The following is a 21,921-nucleotide window of genomic DNA, read 5'->3' on the forward strand; positions in this document are numbered from 1 at the left end:
AGTCAAACAAACAAAAAGTAATAGCTGGCTACACAACACAAAAACCTCATCACAGCAGAACACTCCTTAGGAGATTTTCTAAGAACTGAAATGGCATCCACTTCATTTTGTCCATGATTTCAGCAAAGGGGAGGGCAGGAAATCATCTTTCCTCTTAAAGATACTGCAAAGAGATTGCTGAGACTACAATCTTGAATGAAAGGATGGTAGACACCTTAGTACAGGAGAGCTATCAACTGAAGAAAACTTAGCTACATCCAGTTCTTGGATCTATAACATTGGGCATGTTGCCCAAGCGAAGCCACCATCCATACTTAAAATCCTTAAGTATGTATTTATGCATGTGCTGAATCCATGTTGCCAGGGTCACCTGCATCTGGAACACAAAATACATACTGAGTTGAGAGATACACCCAGTCTGCCCATTCTGGAGAACGCAAGTAGCAAAAACTCAGGTACCTAGATTATTCCAATGACACAGCCCAAAAATTCCTTCTGTCTATATATTTCAGTCCATCTACTGACTTCCTACTAAGCTTCCTATACTCTGAACAATATCTCAGTTTCATGTAATTTATTTCATGGTATTCTACATTTTCATGCTTCCTACACCAGTATCTGCACAGTGCAGCCTGACTCTGCCAATAAGCAAGGTATTCTCCACTCACTGAACTATTATCTGCTTCTAGGAGTTCATCAAAAGTCCAGTTAGGCTCACAGAAGCCTGAACATTTTCTATCCACCAGATTATGAATGTTATGCCTACTATTTAGATTAGAAGAAAGAGATGAGATTCCAGAGAATGGCTAAAATATGTACAGTTTAAGCAACTTTCCTATCAAAACTTCTACACTGTGGTCATTGCTGCATTTCATTTTTCTGTGCCTGACATGAATCTGGATTTGGCTACACAGGATTGTTAAGCGTTGCCAACTACAGCTGAAGTCAACAGAAGCAGAGCTCTGAATAAATACAGCGTAAAATGCCAGCACTGCGTTAAATTGAGCTTGATATCTTGCATGTGCGCTCTCTCGCTCTCTCTTTCTCTCTGTTCTAGCACCTGCAAGAGGGGTTATTACTGACCGCACAAGGAAAACAAGTTGATCTCACTCCAGCATCCCAATCCAAAGCAACAAGAAGAGCTACCACTACCACAAAAACAACCAACACAACCACACTATGGAAGTTTAGCCTGGGACATGCTCAATCTGCCACGATGGCGCACATGAATGATCACATACAGCAAGCTCCTAATATTCCCTGAGCCTTTCTTCCAGATCCTAGCGGGCTTCAGCTGTGAAGCTCTCTTAAAACCTTTAGAGCAACAATTCTGCTTGCACTTGCGCTCTCAGGAAAGTTGAGAGCAACCATTTAAAAGGTAGGAAATCTGGGGAACATGCTCACATGGTAAAATGAAATGATCATTTTGCAAAAGAATCTAAAAAACTTTAAAATAGCAAGTGTTACTTCCTTTGCAGCTTGGCACTGGAATGCTGCCCATCACCACATGACTGACAACACAGATGCAGGCAGAACTAGAATAACCTTATATTTCAGCATTTTTTTCCCATTTAATGGACTTTGTAAAATATAAAATAAAAATAAAGGTGGATGAAATGTAGGTTAGAGGGGGAAAAACATGGTAAATTTTTCTAAGTCCATGGTAAAGAACATTACAGTATAGGTACTAGTATTATGTCCTACTGGAACTTATTTTAATTCCTCTTTCTTTTTTAATATTTTCAGTTAATAGTATTAAATTAAACAGGATTCATTAGGCACCTTTTTGGAAACAGAAAAGGATTGTTTTCTTATGCTATTCTTGTTCTTGGAACGCCCACGGAAGAAAGACATGGACTTTTCATATATTTGTCTTTTCTCTAGCTACCAACTGTAGCACATTATATTTTAGCAAGTGTTCAGAAGTTTACTCGGCAAAAGGTGATTTTTTTTCCCTGTAGCTTGTTGAGAAAGCTTGGAAGAAGAAAGAGGAAGTTTAATACAAATATAAAGCAATATCTAATTGCACTTCCATATATTTGTACAATAATATTTCAGAATTCTAGTTTAGTTAATGATATTTAATAAACTATATTGTATTATATAACTTTTTGTAGTTTCTATGTGTGAGAAGTTAGGATGAATCCAAAAGCTTTAAAAATTTGACCTAATCAGGCAATTTTTCACCAGGACTGGTAAAGGTTGTATTCAAATATTAACCCTTCACAAATTCTGAGTTCTGAAAAAGAGTTCCAAGGAAATTAAAACCTTTCAGTGAAATGTTTGCAATTTTTATTTCCAAATAAACTAAAAAGCTCAGAAATAGGATAAGCTACAATAGGCATTATACAGAATTACAAAACCTGGTATTAAATTATATTCTTCAGTTTAAAACTCATTCTACTTTGCAATTAGGATAAGATTTCCTTTTCACACAGACATACATACTTAATACATACTTAAAATATATCTAAAAAGTTCAGGCTTTATAGGCTTAAGACTTGGTATCATAACCATTTAAAGAGAATATCCTGATAAGTTACTGAATATTCAGTATCTGCTTGCAAGCTGTGGGGAAGAATGGAATTTACCCTGTCTTTTCCCAAACAGAGATAGTAGCTATAGACCAGCTCAAAAGGAATACATTAACTGTTCCAATGGTTTGGATGATTCCTATTTTGAAATTGCAGGGAACAAACTACAATATGGCCCAGCTGGATATAAATGAAATATATTTATCTCTTGTTCTATATTACAGTGTTCACTTCTTTCATCTACTCATTGGAGCTCTTTTAAGCAATAGGCTGCTTATTGAGTTACTTGAGGCATCCTTAGTTATTCTTTCAATATATACTTTTATAATGTGCCAAACTTATTACTTACATCACTCTAAAGTTATTTCTACATTTCAAATTCAAAGACAGTGAATCACCCGGTTAAATGCTTAAAACATCTAGCCTAATGTTCTAATAAGGAACCCTATTTATATCTAACAGAAATATAATGCACTTAAATATTTCAAATGTCTTCCTTTTGCCCTCAAAACAACGTGTCCAATAAAATAAAATAAGATAAATCCTACACAACAGCTATTATTCTTACACCCATTACTCTACCATAGGGAATTATCTGCAGACATTACAATTGACTGAGCAGTCACTGACAGCATTTATGGGTAATTATATTTTGTTAACATGATGCTTTTAGATAAAAATCTGCCCATCAGTCCAGTTGCTGAATGCAGCTCAAAACGCTGATGCATCCACTTTCTATTCTAGTTACTGATTCCAGGAACAAATGGTTCTAACATTTGTAAAACATAGGATTAAAGTAGCTCACCCAAGATGATCATCAATTCACAAAAACAAGCAAGCGGAAAAAGGACATCAGCAGTAGGTTTTACAAGATCATTCATTATACCCTTGAGCTATTAAAGTGACGTAATTTAACTGGTTCATTGGCCTGCTGTGCAAGAGCCCAACACTGATAAATTACCTTTGGGCTTCGACTTTCTACATTCAGTAGAACGATGCCACGTGCCATAGCAAAGTAAGGCTGATATTGACCTAGGAACTCACCCTGCTAGCTAAATCAGCATGTTAGTGAAGTGCTAACCTCAAATCACCAGATTAACGCCCTACAAAGAGGCAAAGGCTGCAAGCAGAGGAAGAGGGGGAAGCTACTACATGAATGGATCCAAGGGACCAAGCTTCACAGTCTGAGCCCCATAACGTACAAGAGAGTAGAAATATATTGTTTAAAGAAGCCATTTTTCTCAAAAAAGTTTACAATATGAGCAGTCTATCTCTATTATTGGACAATGAGACAAAATGGAAGGTAGAAAATAATACAAGTAATAACTATCATAAGCAGAAGTCATCTTCCTTTACTATGGCCACAACAGTTAAGGAATCTAAAGGATTTCTCTGAAACAGAAACAGTAATTTTGTGTATGTTCACTAATAATCACTGACATGGGATATACTGCTAAGGTAAAAACAGTGTCATTGAAATTTTTAAGCTTTGTGGCAAACAAAATATTGTCTTGCATCCATTGTGCTTTTAAAAACAATGCAACTAAAATAATATCTGACTTGCACATGTCAAGTCAACCTCCTGTTCCATTTCTGCGGTGTTCAGAAAATATGGCTTAAGTGAAGCAGCTTGTAGGTTCCAGAACTACAGCTAAATATTTCAGTCAAAAAGGGGTGAGACATTTATTCTGTTCATACAGGATAAGATCTTTACCTACTGTCTGGAGAACTACCCTTAGAGGACAATAATTTTTCCATTTCAATGCCAAATAGTCCTTTACTTCTAAAAGGAAACCAAGAAAAATATAAGTACAGCGGGAATAGTTGTAAGAAAGAAAAAAAAAAGAGTGAGGTAATTTACTGATATTACTTTACTCACAGAATTACCTAAAACATGCCCCAAACACTCTCAATAAACAATAGCTTGGGATCCAGATTTATATTCTTACATCATCATTAATATGCATGACAAATCATGGCACAAGAATGGTTAATAGAAAAGTGAAGAGATATACACACAAAAATCCATTCTGCCACCCTCTTCCTAAAGAACGCTGAGAACAGTCAGGCAGCAAACATTCTCCAGCTTGGGGCTTTATACAGGGCACAGTCTGTCACAAAATCTGAAGCTGTCTCAGCCACTTTTTCTTAAGGGAAAGAGACAGGACTACAACGGAGATAGGAAGCAGATAAGACTACTCTCAAGTTGGGCACTTACAGTCTAAACATGAGTTGAAGACTGCTTTGTGGCCCCCAGCATACAAGACAATCCTTTTCCAACTGTAGCACTACGTTAGAAATTTTAATTTAAGAATATTTGTTATTAACTATTTGATCAGCTTCAAGGTTATTGAAGGCCTTATATAAGCAACTGAATTTGTGGGAAACAGCAGACAGCAGCAATCCAAAGCCCATCCACAGCATCAAGCTCCACTTAGAAGAACGAAGGCGAGGGAAAGGAGGGGAAAAAACCCACAGGCCAAAATTATTTTATAATTACGAGTAACTCTAAAAAATAAATCATATGCAATTCCATGTCAGATCAAATTTTGTGAGTAGGTGGAATTTTCTCTGGTGGAAATACTGAATTATCCCATATATGGAAAAGTTCACTGTAACAGTGAATCTTAAATTAATGCACAAGTGAAAAAAATATTCACTGAATCACACTTTGCATACTTGCATCTGTTATTACCTAAGAGGCTCAGAGGTAAACAGGATATGAGGAAAAGATCAACCATCTCATATTACAATCCAGGGGAAAAAAAAAAACAGCCAGAATGGATACGATTTCTTCCTCTTAGAAGAGAAGCCATAGGCATTTGCATGTTGGCAGAATTATGGATTATGATTAGTTATTGCTGCACATTTGGATTAAAGTAGAATAGTTCAGAAATCACACATGAAATATACAAGTACATATACAGTCACACAATTAACCAAAAGGAAACCTTTCTCATGTTAACTTCTAACAGAAATTGGAAAGAATACTCACATGAGCAAGAGAAACATTTTCCTTTTTATATTATGACAGCTGAAATGGATTCAGCACAGAGTGAATTTAGTAAAGATTGCTCCAAACAGGGGAAAGTTAGTGAGAAAAAAGCCTATGGGATTTGCAACATAAGTCTCCTTTTTTGGACAAAGTAATAAAGATTGACAGGTACCTTAAGAAATGTTACTATAAGGAAGGAGTTAGGATGTTCAGCCACTGAAGCACGTTCAAGAAAACTGTAACATGTTTTACATTAGTATCTTGGACAACAGATGTCTAGGAAAAAGTCTAACAAGGCTGATAAAATAATTAAATGAAAAATATCAGAAGTCAGGAGAAATTAATATAGCCTCCTACACAAAGGGGAAAATCAAGTAAACAAGGGTACAATCAGAGACAAAGGAACACCACACAATCAAATAACAGGCAGCAATGCGAAGGCATCAATATCAAAAGGAGCCAGAGTCAGGAAGGCACAATTAGTGGAATGACTAAAGCTAGTTCAATTAAGAATGTGGGTGATGAGGATATCTGACCAGCAGAATAAAGAACTGCAATGACTGAAGCAGCATATGAAAATATCAAACCGATGACAAAAAACATTTCTAGTATTTATGACTGAAATACAAAGGTGTTTCTCTTTAGAAAAGAAAAAGTAGAGCTAAAGGTAAAAATGTAGCATCACACATTAACGATGCAATAGCCTGGAGAGTATGATTTCTGGTTCTTAAAGGTGATATGGTTGTTCTAACAATGACTTCAATCTAGACTTTCATATAGGAGTAACTACAAGGTTACTACGTAAATGGGGGAAAAAAACAGGAATTTGTGCAATTCAGAAAAAAGGAACATGATAAAAGGGGAAAGAAGCAATAGTGGCAAACAAAGAAATCAGCTAAAGAAAGGTTACTAATGGAGTTTCTGAAGGACCAGTCTTGACACCAAATTCATCCGGAATATTGGTTTTAAAGTAGGAACACTTTAATAATCATCCATATACAAAAGATCAGATCGCCATACAGGAAGAACTGGATGAATTTGAAGAACTGCATCAAAAAACTATGATATTTAATAGCACAAACTACAAGATCATGACATTAGGGACTCGATTTTCACTATAAACTGGGACCTTATTAACCAGAAAGAAGGACATAGGAAGGAGAAACACAAGAGCTTATTAGTTCATTACAGGATAATTGTCAATAGCAAGTATAAACATAGGTGTGAAAGAGCAAACAGAATTTCCAGGCTGTATGAAACATGGCCTTTCTAGTTAGGGTTGGTTTTTGCATCCATCTCACATTTATATCCATAAAAAGATATTCTCCTCATATATGTTCTTTTAAATTATTCCCCTTCCTCTATACTTCCCACTGAGCTATGTTTTGAAACACTTAGTTACACCAGTAGAAGGATACAAGGCTACTATGTACTTGAAATGTCAGGAAAACTTCCAAGTCTGTCTAAAAACTGAATCTTTTCATACAAACTGTATCATTTACAATATTCTGTTTTAAACTCAATTTAAATGGTCCACAGTAAGTCACTTCTCCCTTGTCTGAAAAGAAAAAAGAGGTTATGTAAGTAAACTTTTATTTTTACTTTGTGAAACCATGTGAAAAGATAGTGTTTCAGTTTAAACAAGGGAGGCAAGACTGTTCACAGAAGCTTCAATAAGCTCTGCTGACAATTAAGGTCAATTTTATTACCTGGATGTCACAGGTATATCTTCATTTACTAGCAGGAGTAAGTAGCAGGAGCAAGTAGCAGGAGCCACCAACCTGAGGACTGTTATTACGGAAATGCAGAATCCAGCCTAAAGTTTGCAAGATTTTATTTGCAGAAATTCTCATCCACAGAGAGTGAATGGGTATACCATCATCTTGGATAACCATTCATGAACATACCACACCTTTGCTTTCATTTTGCATGTTAAAAATCCTACCTTTTCTCACACTGACCCGTTTCCTTCACCCCCTTGATCTGCTTTAGTCCACCCAGAGCACAGCTATTTGCTACTAGAGGCTTTGTGAGTTTTGAGAAAAGCCCTTTCTATTACTGTCAGTGGTTTCACTAACTGTTTTGATTTTTTTTTCTTTTAAATGACACAGAAGGAAATAATATGAGCCTACAGGGAACACATAAATAATCGGATAACGTGAAAAGACAAAATATTAGGTCAGAAAGTTATCATACTTTAAAATTAAAGCATGTATTTATAAATAGTTTAAAGAAACTTTCAAAGCGATAACATATGTTATATAAACATTTGACAGACTCGAATATTATGCATCTGAAATGGTTACTAGGCACATCTGGTAGATAGTATTATGTTTGGTTATAAGCCATCTGTTAACATGCTGGACCCTAACAATCAGTTAATACATTAATCATTTATTAACCCTTTACGAATGAGCAATTAGTGCAAAGGTCACATAGTAAACAGTAGTAACGCTAGCTACCCACATGTTAGTTCATTAACGCATCTAACAAATCTCCTTCACAAAGTAAAATACTGTGTTAGAGGATCTGCATAAGAAAAGCTCTAAATATTACTCAATAGATAATACTTGCTTATGAGACCAAAATGAACACAGCAGTTTAATATATTAGACTTAAGGTTTCTGAAGTATCTTCTGTTGCCAGGTGTAAGGTCAATGGAACTTCTCACCATTATCTATGAGAGATGGCTTATCTCATGTTGATCTGTACCACATTCCCCATGCTTAACACATTAGAAACTTAAAAAGAAAACAAAACCTCATTCAAATAAGAATGTTTACACATAGGAGTTTTCTTTATTCTTAAAGGATGCTAATAATTATGGCTCATGATATAGCAGCATATTTTAAATTGTTTTGTAGAGAACGCTTTAACCCTCTCTTCCCCTCCTTTAAACACTGTTTCAAATCACCTTTCAAGCAACTGTTGTTGTTGCAACCACTAATAGCATACATCTCCTTGCACTCAGGGAGAAAGGCTATTATATTACAATTCCTTCCTGGAGGAACAGCTTCCTTCGGCATAAGTAAACCTTTTATGAAGTGGGAAACAGGTCTATGCCTTGGACCCCAGTCAATGCACTACCATAATATACAATCAAAAATTGCAATTCAAGAAGCTGTCATACTTGCATATGAGATGTTATTGAACATGAGAAAAACATGTTATTTGAACTAAAGCATAAGTACTTGCTTGTAAGTAAGGGTTAAATTTTTCAGATAAAATTTTTCAACCCAACGTTGCCTTTTTAATATTTAATTGGATGCTACATAAAGGGTGAATTTTTAGTTTAAAACAAAAGAAATAGAAAAGATCAATAGAAAAGAGAAAAGGAATGACTGGATGATCATAGTCATGGCAGTAGAAGGAGGTCACGAAAAACTGATGACCTAAAATTCAATAGATCAAGGGAGTAGAAGCTTGCATATTTATGCATTGTTCTTAGATATTTGTAATTTAATGGTGAAACTTTGTAAGCCTAACTAAACATACATAAATTAAAAAAAAATACTATTTTACATATTATCTGAAAAAGAATCTGTTCAAATAGGTTAAAAAAAAATCTACAATTCTATAAAAGAATACCATCCCAAGTGAGAATAAAAATACATATATAAAGGAAAACACTCTGCATGGCTGAGCTGAAAATATGAGCTCCACTGACACTTGGCACAAGCACCAAAATTAACTTTCATTTATTCCATGCCATTTTTGTTTAACGGTCTAAATGCTCTGAAAGTAAGAATGGTTAGTTACCTAAGTTGTATAACATGTAAATAAAACTAAACGACAATTCATAGTCAGATGCCAGTGAGATTGTTTTAGCAAATCATGATGACTACTCATTTTACAAGCTAAGTAAAATCTGGAAACAAAAAATTTTCAAGTCTTTTTAAAATTTGTTTTATAGGGACAGAGCCAGATCAAATCAGGAGTTACTAAAAAAGAGATAAGCATAACTTTAAGATTAAAGGAACACTCAGGGGACCTTTTAGCATGTTAAGACTTTGTAAAAAGGGAAAAATCTGCAATTCATACTTCACAACATCGTATCAGGCATTTAGAACATAAATAAATGCATAAAAATGTATTTCTTTGTGTAGACAAATAAAAAAATAAACATAAGCACTAAAAGCATTGCAAGTTAAAGAAATAACTGAAAAATAACTAAATTTAAAAAAAGGTTAACGATTCCAGGTTCCAATTCCCATTCCTAAATTTAGTTCATCTACATATACAACGTAGATTTAGCAGTGATGATGTAGCAGTAGTCATGATGCAGTGAAGAATTAAACTTCATCCTTTAAGAATCAAGTCAAAATCACTGGCTTGTCTTTTTTAATTCCTATCATGTAGAATTACATAATCATTCAAGGCAATACGGCAACTCCTTCCCTGTGTGCGGATTTTTTTTTTTTTTGCCTGCTGATAGCTAACAAACAAAAGCGTAAAGCTTCCACTGTTTCAAGTAGAATGATGTAGCAACTTCCAAACAGGAAATAAGAATTTTCATTTAATTTAAAATATTTTACCATTCATGTATTTACAAATAAAATATAAAAGGTAACAAACATTTTATTTTAAATAACATTCTTAAGAAGTCATAATTCCAAAGACTGCTTTTGGGAAACAAGCCTTACTTGCAAAAAAGCCTTTACCATTCTGAGAATACAGGTAAGAAAGCTTCAGTAGATGATTTTCTTTGTCTTGAAGAGAAGTTCTTATTCATAGAAGATAATAATTAAGAAATATATTACATTATAGATAGCGTCGCTTTCTAAAGTTGCCTGACATTTCCCAATAAAAGGTCAGCTCTAAGTTGCTTACAGTGTTGCGAAAAAATAACCTTTTTGGATAAAGCAGCTCTCACAATAATTCTTCCGCATAGGAAAGGTAAATTTCACCAGAGCATCCACTTACAAAGATTAAGCCGCGAAAAGCAAACTGTATAAGTGAACAATGTCCATTGTTAAAAGACATAATGCTTTTGTTATTTTGCAGAAATATTGTTTTAATGTTAGAAGTGTTCTTCTGTCAATCTGTGTGAAAATCCCTCCCGAGTCACACTTTTTAGGAGTAATGTGTGGGGAGGAAAAGAAAAGAAAATCAGTTCAGCATGTTCAGACTAATTGCATATTTATTCTCACTTGGTTAAAATTCTAAAATTCAGAACTTTTAACTAACATTTCTGAGGACCCTATTTTCCCTGAATTTGTTTAAATCTCCTTAAAACTCCTTGTGCTAACGAGTTTGCATAGGAGTCATTCCCAATAGAGCAAGCGAACACGATTCAGGTTATGACTACAAGGGTTTATTGGGGCTTCTCTTGTAACTTGAAGCTTTGACATATAAAATGGAATTGGGAAGATAACTCAAATGAGAAGCCCAAGTAAAAAGGAGATCAAAAAGCAGGAACAGAAATAAGTGGAGGAGAAGTTTGAAAGGAGCAGAGCTAACAGTCCAAGGCTGAACAAAACAGGAAAAAGGGGCTATGCCTACAAAAATCGGGCTTCACCCAGAACCTTGGCAGGAATCTCAAACCCCTAACACCTCTGAAACCCAGAGCGTGTGCTCTGTACACATTACTTTCATTAACTTTGTTACTTCAAGAAAAATCTGTGAAGTTGATCAAAAGATTCCAACTTGGCTCATGAATCATATGAATGTCATCATCATAACATGCAACAGAATTTGTGGTTTTGTGTAAGCATTTTACTTAAGCTCAAGGAAATTTAAAAGAACTCTAAATTTTGCAAAGCCAAACACTAAAAATGCAGGAAGTGAAGAAGTAAGACTGCCTGTGAAATATGACCCCTTTGTATGAATAAAATATAGCAGTCTAACTATTTGATCAAAAACATTTTCCCTCCCACATCCAGTGCTCAGAATAAATATTTTCAGTGATGCTTCTGAGTAATTGTTTGTCTATAGAACCTTTACATTATTTCTTGAGGAATTTGGAAGATGCCAGAGATGTGAATTGGATGGTACAAGGAAAAGAGGGTCTCACAATTAAGGAAATTATTGTTTTTTACCCTTCTTTTCCCTTCTTTAATGAAGGGTTCTTACCTCCTAAATAGTAAATAGCATGTAACTTAAAATTAAACTTTTCACATATGACAGCATTTTCTTCACTTTTGAGTGACTAATTTGAGATTCACAGAAGCATTAAACTCAGTCAATGGATGCTCTGCTTTGAATAAAGAGCTACATATGCTAAATATTTTGGAAAAAATAACTTCAGGCTTCTCAGATTGAACATTGAGAAGAGAATGTCTTCTCCAAACTCTGTGCTTATTTACATCTGCAGAATGGGCTCCTAAATAGTAAATGGCATGTAACTTAAAATTAAACTTTTCACATATGACAGCATTTTCTTCATTTTTGGTGACTAATTTGAGATTCACAGAAGCATTAAACTCAGTCAATGGATGCTCTGCTTTGAATAAAGAGCTACATATGCTAAATATTTTGGAAAAAATAACTTTAGGCTTCTCAGATTGAACACTGAGAAGAGAATGTCTTCTCCAAACTCTGTGCTTATTTACATCTGCAGAATGGGAATTACACCACCTCTACCCCTTCTCCTCATAACACTATCATGAGGAAGCAGATCACTTTTTATCCTGTTCTGCACAGTGCTTCGATAAGATCTTAGAATAAGTGAAAGTTTTATCTCCAGGATGAGCCTGAGAAGCATGCAAATAAAAAACAATGAGGGAAAAAGAAGGTATCAATCAGCTGTATTTTAAAAATGATATTGGGAACTTATAGGAAAAAATAGAATCATATAATTGAAGCTTCTGAACAGGCAAATGAAAGACGTGACCAAGTGTGAAGATGCACAGATAAAGTTTTTCCTAATATTTCCCCACTTGCATTTTTTTGATTCTAAAAGTTACAAATAATAAAAAAGCAACACAAGTGAAAACCTATTTCTATAAACAAAATAGTACGTTCATCTAACCACTTTATTTTGTGACGCTGCTTACTATCATTATGTGCAGTATTCCAATATCAATTGCTGCATATCTCTATTCAACTGCTAGTAAATGTAACAATGAAAAATTAAATTAAGAAATAATGAAACAAAACATGGAAACTTAAATCTAGTTACAAAATGTATAAAATGCTACAATAGCCTACAAAATGAAGAGTCTAAACATTGCTCAGATGTATTTGTTAGAAAACAAGAATGGAAAACTATTATATTTCAACTTGGATAGTTGCTGGAAAAAGAAGTGTAGCTTAAATACAAAAGAAATACACATTATCCCAATACCAGTAAATCATACTTTGTCACTGTTGTTCTGAAGTAGATGTTATTGATTATTATTAGAAATGTTTTCTGGAGAAAATGAACTGTTTATACATATACAGATATAGACTATATGTGTCTGTGCACATGTATATTATATGTACATTTATATATAAAATGCTGATTTTCCTATGAATGGGAAATGTGCGTAAAGCTTTGCAAAAGGCATTGTTAAGTTCTGTCATACATGTTCCACTTATTATTGTTGCTGGCCAGAGGGAGAAAAAAAAAATCTCTAACCATATGTAGACATTTAAGAAGTTTCCTTATAGAAGGGAAGTTACTAGTCTAAATAGCACCAGAAAACATCCAAAGGGACCTTTAGCTGACCTTATGCTGAGTAAACAGGAATTAGAAAGCTCTGTTTCCTGCCCTTTCTGAAATTTTATTTCCACCCCACCTTAGTGAACAAGTAGGTTGGGATGAGAAGTGGTGAGAACTACTTAGGGCAGCATTTTATGAAGCCAAGCACTTAACTGTTCTTGCAACAGAGTAGAGAGGCACAACAGTCTGATCCCACCTGACAGAGGGCAGTAACTCTTCTACCTACTTTTATCATTCCTCCAATTTGAAGATCATACAGAATTTCTTTACATAGTTTGTGATATCTTCTGACATTAAAAATACGATTTTTTTGAAGACATGGAATATGAGTAAACAATCATCTTTCATGCTTATAGAACATGGCGCACCCTTTTCAGTAGGTAAAGGCAACTGACAGTTATACAAGAAACACTTACTAATATCGAATTCTGGGAGATGAAAGACAGAGGAGGAGAAGTAGGGAAGATGAAGAGAAAAGAGATTCCTTCAGTATCTAAAATCCGCAAACTACCATTACGCTACAGGACTTGAACAGATGCTTCTCCTTAAGTAACATTATATGTTACTATGACAAAAGCAAAATCAAAGAAGCATGCTTACTTTGGGAAAAAACAGTGAAGTTTGTGAAGGCCTTTATTTCCTGTGGGAGTTTGTGCCACAGTTTGAAATAATGTTTTGATTAAATTACTAGGACAAGCATCTCACACTTAGGAATAGTATTTTCAAACTTGTAACACTACCTCAAGTGATCGGTAGGAAAAAGAAAAATAACGGCCAGAAAGACTTAGATCCTCTCTGAAAGTTAATCACTGGATAGTTTTGTCATTAGGCTTTTCCCTCCAGCCTATTTAAAAAGTTTTTGAAAACACAGTAGTCTACCTAGTCCAAACAAAATTCAAATGCAAACAGTTTAACATCACCTTATATCTTCAAACTAAGCACTACTATCTTTTACTCCCCTTTGGCATGCTGCATACAGGAAGCGCTCAGGAATGATCTTAAGGATAGAAAAACTATTTTATCAAACTAAGAAACAGAAATGATCACCATCCAAATTGCAAACTCATATATTCTCCTTGAAAATGACCTTGAACAGGAAATTATTAATTTTCCAGTTCTCTCTTCCTGCTACATACAATCCACAAGAGCAGCCTCTAGGCAAAAGGCTACACCAGGGAAGATGATTAAAGGAGGGAAATAGCAAAATAAATAAATAAATAAAAGCTATGTCCTTCACCTTCCCTTCTGCCTTACCTCCCAGAGCAAAGACAGATAATCCCTTTACCAAATCTTCATTACAAAATTATTTATTCATTGTATTATATTACCACCTTTAACATTTTAAAGGATGTCATGTCAATTTAGATTGTTTAGAATACCAGTTGTATACTGAACTCACACCTTTGCTTCACCTTCACTAACTTTGGTCAAGAGCTTGTCTGTGATTCAATTGGTTACTTAAAATCAAGTCAATAACTACTAGTATTCAAACCGTCACACTTTAAACGTGAAGCAGCAATGTGCTTATCCTTCTATACTATGTTACTGTGTTTTAATTTGAAAATGCAGACATTTAGAACTCAATCAAATTAAATACCTCAAACAAAAATTGTAAAATCATTCACAATTACTAAAGCCAGTAGGCAGCATATCAGTTGTACCTGTTACACTAAAGACTACTCTCAAATTTTTAATGCTCATAATGAGACTACTTGTCACATTAATAGCAAATAACATCATAACTATATAAGAAAAGAAGGGAAAAACAGAGAAGCAGACTAAGTTACTTCTGCAGCACCTACATATATTTATTTCAGAAAGTCACAGGCTCTCAGCATTTATGTATCATCATATAAGAAAAATTTATGTTAGTTTACACTTTAAGAAATAGTTTTCAACATACCAGTAATGCTATTGATACTATGTATGGTTAGATAACCAACTAAGCTGTCAAGAAGCTGTAGCCAAGAATGTCAAATTTAGAATAAAGAAATATAATTTTAACTAATCTCAAAATAGATTTATTGCATCCAACTATGTTTGGGTGAAACAAAATTTTGATTTAAACAAATAGTTTAAAATAACAGTCAAAGTCTATTAGCCAGCAAAACTCCTTTACTCATACGTGAATATGAAACTTTTTTATTTGCTACTCATGAATGTTTCAATATTTGAGCTCATTTTGATTCAGTTAACACTTCATAAATACCATATCCAGTTATGCAGTTGAAGTTACTGTAGTGTTAAGTAAGAAACAGAACTATGACAAGTAAACTATAGGCAGTTCATAGTTCTGCAAAGAAGTCAACACAAATGGTTCAGAATTCAAGTTAAGACAAAAATTATTCTATGCACTAGTCCAGTGCATGTCCAGTGCATATGTGTGTATATACACACAATTTGTTTTGAATATCATTTGTACTGGAATGGAAAAATCTAAGTATGGGCTAATATCGCAGACCTGAAGGACTTTAAATGTTTAGAGAAAATAGCTTCTTCAGGAGCTTTCTATTAATCAGCTGAAAATTACAGTGGAATTATAAACACTATACAGTGGCCATTTCCTTGCCCTCCATTTCACTTAATAAACAGCTATAGTATGTTTAGTACAACGTATGACAAAGTATTTGTACCTGCTAATGTATTACTAATGAATATCTACCTATCTATCTATATACAAGCACATATTTATGCACATATACATATATTCATGCACAAGTTGGCCACGTTTAGATGTGTATTTTGCATCAGTGTAAAATATCAAAGATAAACATCATTTCTAAATTTAGCTTAGCATGCTATTTGGACTCAGACTAATTCCCCATGTAAAAGCTTTCTCAACCTAGCTATCACCAATTCCTGGGTAAGTAACAGCCTCCCCTCAAAAGATAGCATGTTAAAACTATCTTTATTCAGAATACATACCCTAGTCCTCTTATTTATTTCTGCTATATTTATCAGTAAAGCTGTTAAGAATCACTTGATGTATGCCAGAAACTTCAGAGTACTAAATTGCTATACATTATTTAAATTTACAACTTGCAATTGTGTATTTTGGAGTGTTTCCGAAGAACATAAGGAAAGCAGCATACCTAACAAAACCTGAACAATATCTGGGAAATCTTTCATATTATTTGTTATAGTGTTATTATTAAATACTCACATTGTAGACTTCCTTAATTAACATTGTAGTCTCCACACATTTAATTGCTTCTCTATCTTCTCCACGGTAAAGAGAATTTCTTATCCATGCTTCCAAGGATCTATTTCAAGCACAATCAATGCTCCCAACCCTACTAGATGCATCCCAACATCATCATATCGTGAGGAGCCAAAAGAAATATACTATTTACCTAAGAAACTGAAGAAAAAGAAAATTCCGCGAGCAGCTCAAAAGCAGATGACAATTGCTCTCCTTGAGCCCCACCATTCTGCCGTACAAAATGACTGAACTGTGGCCCTGGTCCCAAGGACAATCAGTAATGACAGCCTCAAATGCACTTGATGCTTCCTTCATTTTACAGCCAAAAATGAGGACAACCTGGCCTAATGGCACAATATTACTGCTTGTCACATGATAATCACAACAGAGGAACTTCGCCTGAACCACTCACAAGCCGAGCAACACTGTGCAGAACAAACTGGTCACCTTCCTATGTTTCATATCTGGCCTTGTTCCACATCTATTCCTGTGATCTTATCTCCAGCTCTTATTTAATACATTATATTTTATTCTATATCAATTCCTCTTTTTGTTTTCCTTTCCAACTATCAGCTTTGTATTTTCAGATTTTTTTGAAGTGCAATCAATTTTTCTCAGTAACTATATGAAAATCTTCTGCTTCAAAGCATCTTTAGTTGTCTTTCAACACTGTTCACAATTCAGATACCAACAAAATTCCTACTAACTGATATTTTAAACACTGCTATAACTTAACATATTTCTTCAGGACAGATACCGTATTGGTTTTGACAAACAAGGTGTACTGATGTATTACTCAAATTACTTAGCGGAAGAGGACATTTCGCATATTATTTTATATGTATCTCTTTTACAGCAACATTTTCAAATTCTATCAACTATTCTAGAACTAGCTATATCAGAAACTGATACTAGCTCTCTACAAATATTATAGATTTAGAATAAAATCCTTATATAGAAGTTCCTGCTAAAATTTTTGGTTACCACAAAAATCTGAAATAAAAAAATCATTAATTCAAACAATTAATCCAGCGATATTTTTCTTGTTACTCAGAACATCTATAGCTTCATATCTCAATTTTAAGTAATTAAATGCTATTCATAAATTTTAAAAGTGTCTTATAATTTCAACAAAAGAGAAAAAAACGGCTTAGTACAAAAAGTTTGCTAACATACATTAGCATGTTGCTAACAACTTTACTGGAAGGCCCTTCTGAAATAAAATCAAAAAACCTGCAGTTATGAAAGGTAGCAGATGCACATGGATAAACCTGCCAAAATTACTTGATAGTGCTGACAAGCAGAACTTAGTGTGTCAACATATTGCCCAACTTTTAGAGGAGAGAAAAAAAAAACATCACGAGCCAGGCAACAAATATTAAGCTCCTATATGAACTTGTTTTTATCAATGTAAATGTGAACTAAACAGTTGTCTGCAATCCATAGCATGGTTTCAAGGTTTCTTTGCAATTTGTGAGGAATAAGAGCAACCATCATTAACCCAGACAACAATCTCTCATGCAAAACTGGGTATTTTGTATTAATAAGAGCCCACTAGGAAAAAAAGTGTACAAGTTTCACAAGTCTCTGAAATCAGACTCTTATTCCAGCTGGTAATAAGAGTAGTCTAAGTATTTGCTTTCAGTTTAACAGGAAAATACCAGGTTAAATCCACAGAGAAGAAAACAAGTTTCCAAATTTAGATATCAACTCATACCTTAGATTTTCAGAATCTTAATTTTAAAATCAAATGAACTTTTCTTTTAAAATATTGTCTCTTTTCCCTGATGATGACTAAATATGACAGCTTAATTTGTGACAATTTCCAGTCACTTTCACTGCTAGATAATTCTAGCATAATAATGCTCCGATCTGTGAAAATTAAATACATGAGGTAAAGCTGTATATTCATTAACGCTATACCTCATTGACCAAACCACAAAAATAAGACCATTTACTGTTATTTTTCCCACAAATACAAATTCTTTACCAGAATTCATGAAGCCTTACATTTAGAGTACTTCAATAAAAGAATAATCATAAACTGAAATGCATTTTCCACTCTTAAAAATGACTGGGAACAATATGTAATATTTTTGTGCTACTGTGTTCTGTGCAATGTAATAGTTTCCCCAGGCATATCATGTCTGAAGAACAGTCTTTCTCCAGACTTCAGTGCTACAGAGACATTGACCAGCAGTTTACCAGCACCCACTCCGCCTTCATTTAGGGTAGCCAATAAAAAATTAGCAACTCTCCCTTTAAATAGAATGAAGCAGCAAAATGAAATTTCAGGGCTGAGTGTAAGATATCCTCTTTGAATGGGACTGGAAAGTGCATAGGAATGCATATATCTTACTCCAACAATCTCTTAAAGTGTTTTGGTTTTTTATTTTTTACTTTGTTTCTAATACAAAGTGCCCATCTAGATGTCATTCTTATAGTTCTAAAAAGTTAAAAATATTTGACAGTTCATAGTTTGTTGAAAAAGCTTCTTACCGAAAGAGAACGCATATATATGATTTCATTGTATTCCAAAACAGAAAATTCCAATTTTGTCTGAGACTACAAAAGCTAACCCAGAAAAAATGTGAGATTCACTTCACCTTGTATAGATTTACCTGCAAGTGCATGCTCTCCTTTTTTCAATTTAAAATGGAATTAACACTATGACAGGTTTCATTCTGCATTAAAATTGCAAATCTTCTATGTGGCCTAGTTTCAGCTGCAATTGATCTGCTTTGTCGTCATAGATAAAAAAAAAAAAAAAAAAAAACGTGAAGGGCACTGCAGCTTTAAATATTTCAGAGCTATGTAGCTAGTAAATAGACTCCATTGCAATATGGCTCTGAAGGTCGTGTCCTATTGTCTCTTTTCCCTGCAAATATTTTGAACAACATAAAATGGTTTATTTTATACAATACCTCCCTGCCATTTCTAAATCACGTCAGTTGTATTCGGCATTTCCTTACTGGAAAGGACAGATACGCCACTCTTTCCATACACACCCACGCTGCTTCTAGATGTATTCAAAATGTACATCGTCAATATAACACCGTGAGTATACAGATCAGACAAATACACTGTTTCATATATACACCTTATGTGAACAGGCCCCCCCTTAAATCATTACAACATAAGGACAGTTATTTCAATGGTATTAAAATAATTTACTAGATTTCAGGTCAAGAAGCATCTTTGGTTAAAATTAGCATGCTCTTAGAAAACCAAAGCCAGCAATTTTAACATCTCCTCCTGTTTCTCACATATGAGGGAACGTGAAAAAAAAAAAAAATTATACAAACAGAGCCCCAGTAGAACAAAGTCTGTCAAAACTGCTTTCCATAAAGGTTACTACCTTTCCAATGCTAAAAAATGATGATGATGATAATAATAATTAAAACCTGCTGATATTTAGAAATAAATCGCAAGAAAAATAAGACTCTAAACCTTAAGCCAGAATTTAGATCTTTGTGTGTGCACTCCCTAGGATCAACCCCAGTGATTTGACATGAGGTGACCATTTAGTGCAGATATAAGTTAAGGAGATACCTCTCAGGCAGAATAGTAATGTGAAATATACCCCTGCAGTAAATATAATTCTGTGACAGCTGTCACTGTGTAGAAGGTGCATGTAGTCATTTACCTGAAAAGGCAACAGATTGTTGCCATTGTCCGTCCTGAAAGTGTTGTCTTCCATCCAGGATTTGGGAGTTAAAGGTGCAGCCCGTGGGAACTTCGGAGGGGCAATGACATTGCTGGAGAATGGTTTTTTAAGGGGTGAAATGGGATTGAGGGGGGAGGGTACGCCGACCCCCACTCCCACACCGACTCCCACTCCAACTGCCCTTCGAGGGTCCCTACCAGCCTGCAGCCCACCCCAAGGGTTGGAAGGTGTACTCCAAGCCGCATTTTGATGATTATTCCAGCTGGAGGAGGAAGAAGAGGAGGCAGAGGAGGAAGACGGTTTGCTGGTCATGATGGGCTGATGGCTATAAGCAGCATTTCTCTGGGCGAAAGGTGCCTGATTAGGGCTCACAGGTGACCTACGCTGCTGCTGCTGCTGAGCTTGCTGCTGCTGCTGCTGATGTTGGTGGTGTTGAGTCTGAGCTAGGCCAATTTGAGGGGAGAAAGTGCCACCAAACACAGGGTTGACGTGGTGTGGAAAATTCTGGAAAAGCATTGTCCCATTGACTGGAGTAATCCCTTGGAAAAAGCTATCATCCACCGTGTTTGTGGTCCCTGTAGACCAGGTGCTGCCAAAGGAGGGAGACAAGGAGGTGCCAGCTGCAGGTTCTTGTTGAGGCTGGTGAAAGCTCAAACCAGGCAAAATGGGGGACTCCATCTGCATCTTCTCCTTGCTATTTTGGACAGGAGCTGATGTGCCAATACTAGTCACTGGGCTGCTGTCTTCTGGTTTGGGTGTCTCCGACGTGATGGGTGTAGAGGGAGCTTCTGCTGAGTTTGGATCTTGCTGCTGCTGCTGCTGCCGCTGCTGCTGCTGCTGGGGCTGGGCTTTGCTTTTGTCCATCAGTAAATCATCCTGCATGGTTTGCGCAGCTGAAACAGTAGGGGAAAAAATCACAAAGACAGATTATTAACATTGTCATTCATACCACAAACTAGGCTGTCTTAATCATTTGCCTGCCAAAAAGCTCGTCCTATTGCTAGTGCTGTGCTACAGCAAGTTACAAGGCAAACCCGTAATCTCCCCCTCCCCCATTTAGGAATATGCAACGTTTGATTGTGCCAGATTGCCTTTAAAATATTTTTTAAGATGCTTCACCCTTTTTGATGTCTTGTTTCCCTTCAGTCTAAATGAGAGATGTGCTTATAGGGCAGAGATATACAGCAATTTCGCCACGTCTCTTTTCTCTTACACCGGAACTCAGCGCTCTCACCCTGCAATGAGAAACTGATTCTGGTTCCTGTTTTTCCAAGCACCCTCCTCCTCCTCCACCTCCTCCTTTGGTTATTTGCATACGTCAATAAATACTGCTGCGTCCTTCAGCAAGGTTAAAAAGACACCAGTCTTCACTCTTCTCCACCCCTTTTCTATTAGGGGACCTTTAAAGGAGCCAGATGCCTATTTTCCTTGATTAACAAACAAGCTTTCAATTATTTAAATTTAACAGAGAGAAAGCACACATAAAATCATGTGCTGATTATGGAAGCAATTCTTTGCTGCACAATCATTTTCTGACCTTTTTTCACTAGACAGCTTGCTGTTTGCTTAGGATGCATGAGAAACAATCATAACGACGAGGTGGGGGAAAAAAGATGAAGAGACACTTTATGTACAAAACCACCGACGTGCAGTTATATTCGCCTTTAGTGACCGGACAACTTTCCATTTAAAACAGTATTTTACATCAAAGTAGTCCCTTGTTTAAGTGTATTTCTACTCACTATATTCCTATATATGAGGACAGTAATTTGTTTACAGACAAAATTAAGGTCAAAATGAGCAAATCTGGGAGACAGTATTAGACTCAAGTTTCTGATGCTTTCACAAAATAAAAATAGGATAAATCAAAATATTTTA

At 35.3% G+C, this 21,921-nt stretch overlaps 1 protein-coding gene across 10 annotated transcripts in view; it reads right to left on the reverse strand.

The window, feature by feature from the left end:
* The window catches only part of CPEB3 (cytoplasmic polyadenylation element binding protein 3), a 99,621-nt gene that overhangs the window by 70,259 nt on the left and 7,441 nt on the right, over positions 1-21,921 (reverse strand). For 4 of the 10 annotated variants that reach the window (XM_068950024.1, XM_068950025.1, XM_068950027.1 and 1 more), the window contains exon 2: positions 20,023-20,936. In XM_068950024.1, coding sequence (XP_068806125.1) covers positions 20,023-20,925 — 903 coding nt within the window. In that variant the 5' untranslated portion in view covers positions 20,926-20,936. Of the gene's footprint in view, positions 1-20,022; positions 20,937-21,162; positions 21,334-21,921 lie in introns of those variants that run through there. The other 6 variants (XM_009677778.2, XM_068950026.1, XM_009677776.2 and 3 more) reach the window with 3 other exon arrangements.

The sequence above is a fragment of the Struthio camelus genome, chromosome 7 (assembly GCF_040807025.1).
Source record: "Struthio camelus isolate bStrCam1 chromosome 7, bStrCam1.hap1, whole genome shotgun sequence".
Taxonomy (NCBI): Eukaryota; Metazoa; Chordata; class Aves; order Struthioniformes; family Struthionidae; genus Struthio; species Struthio camelus.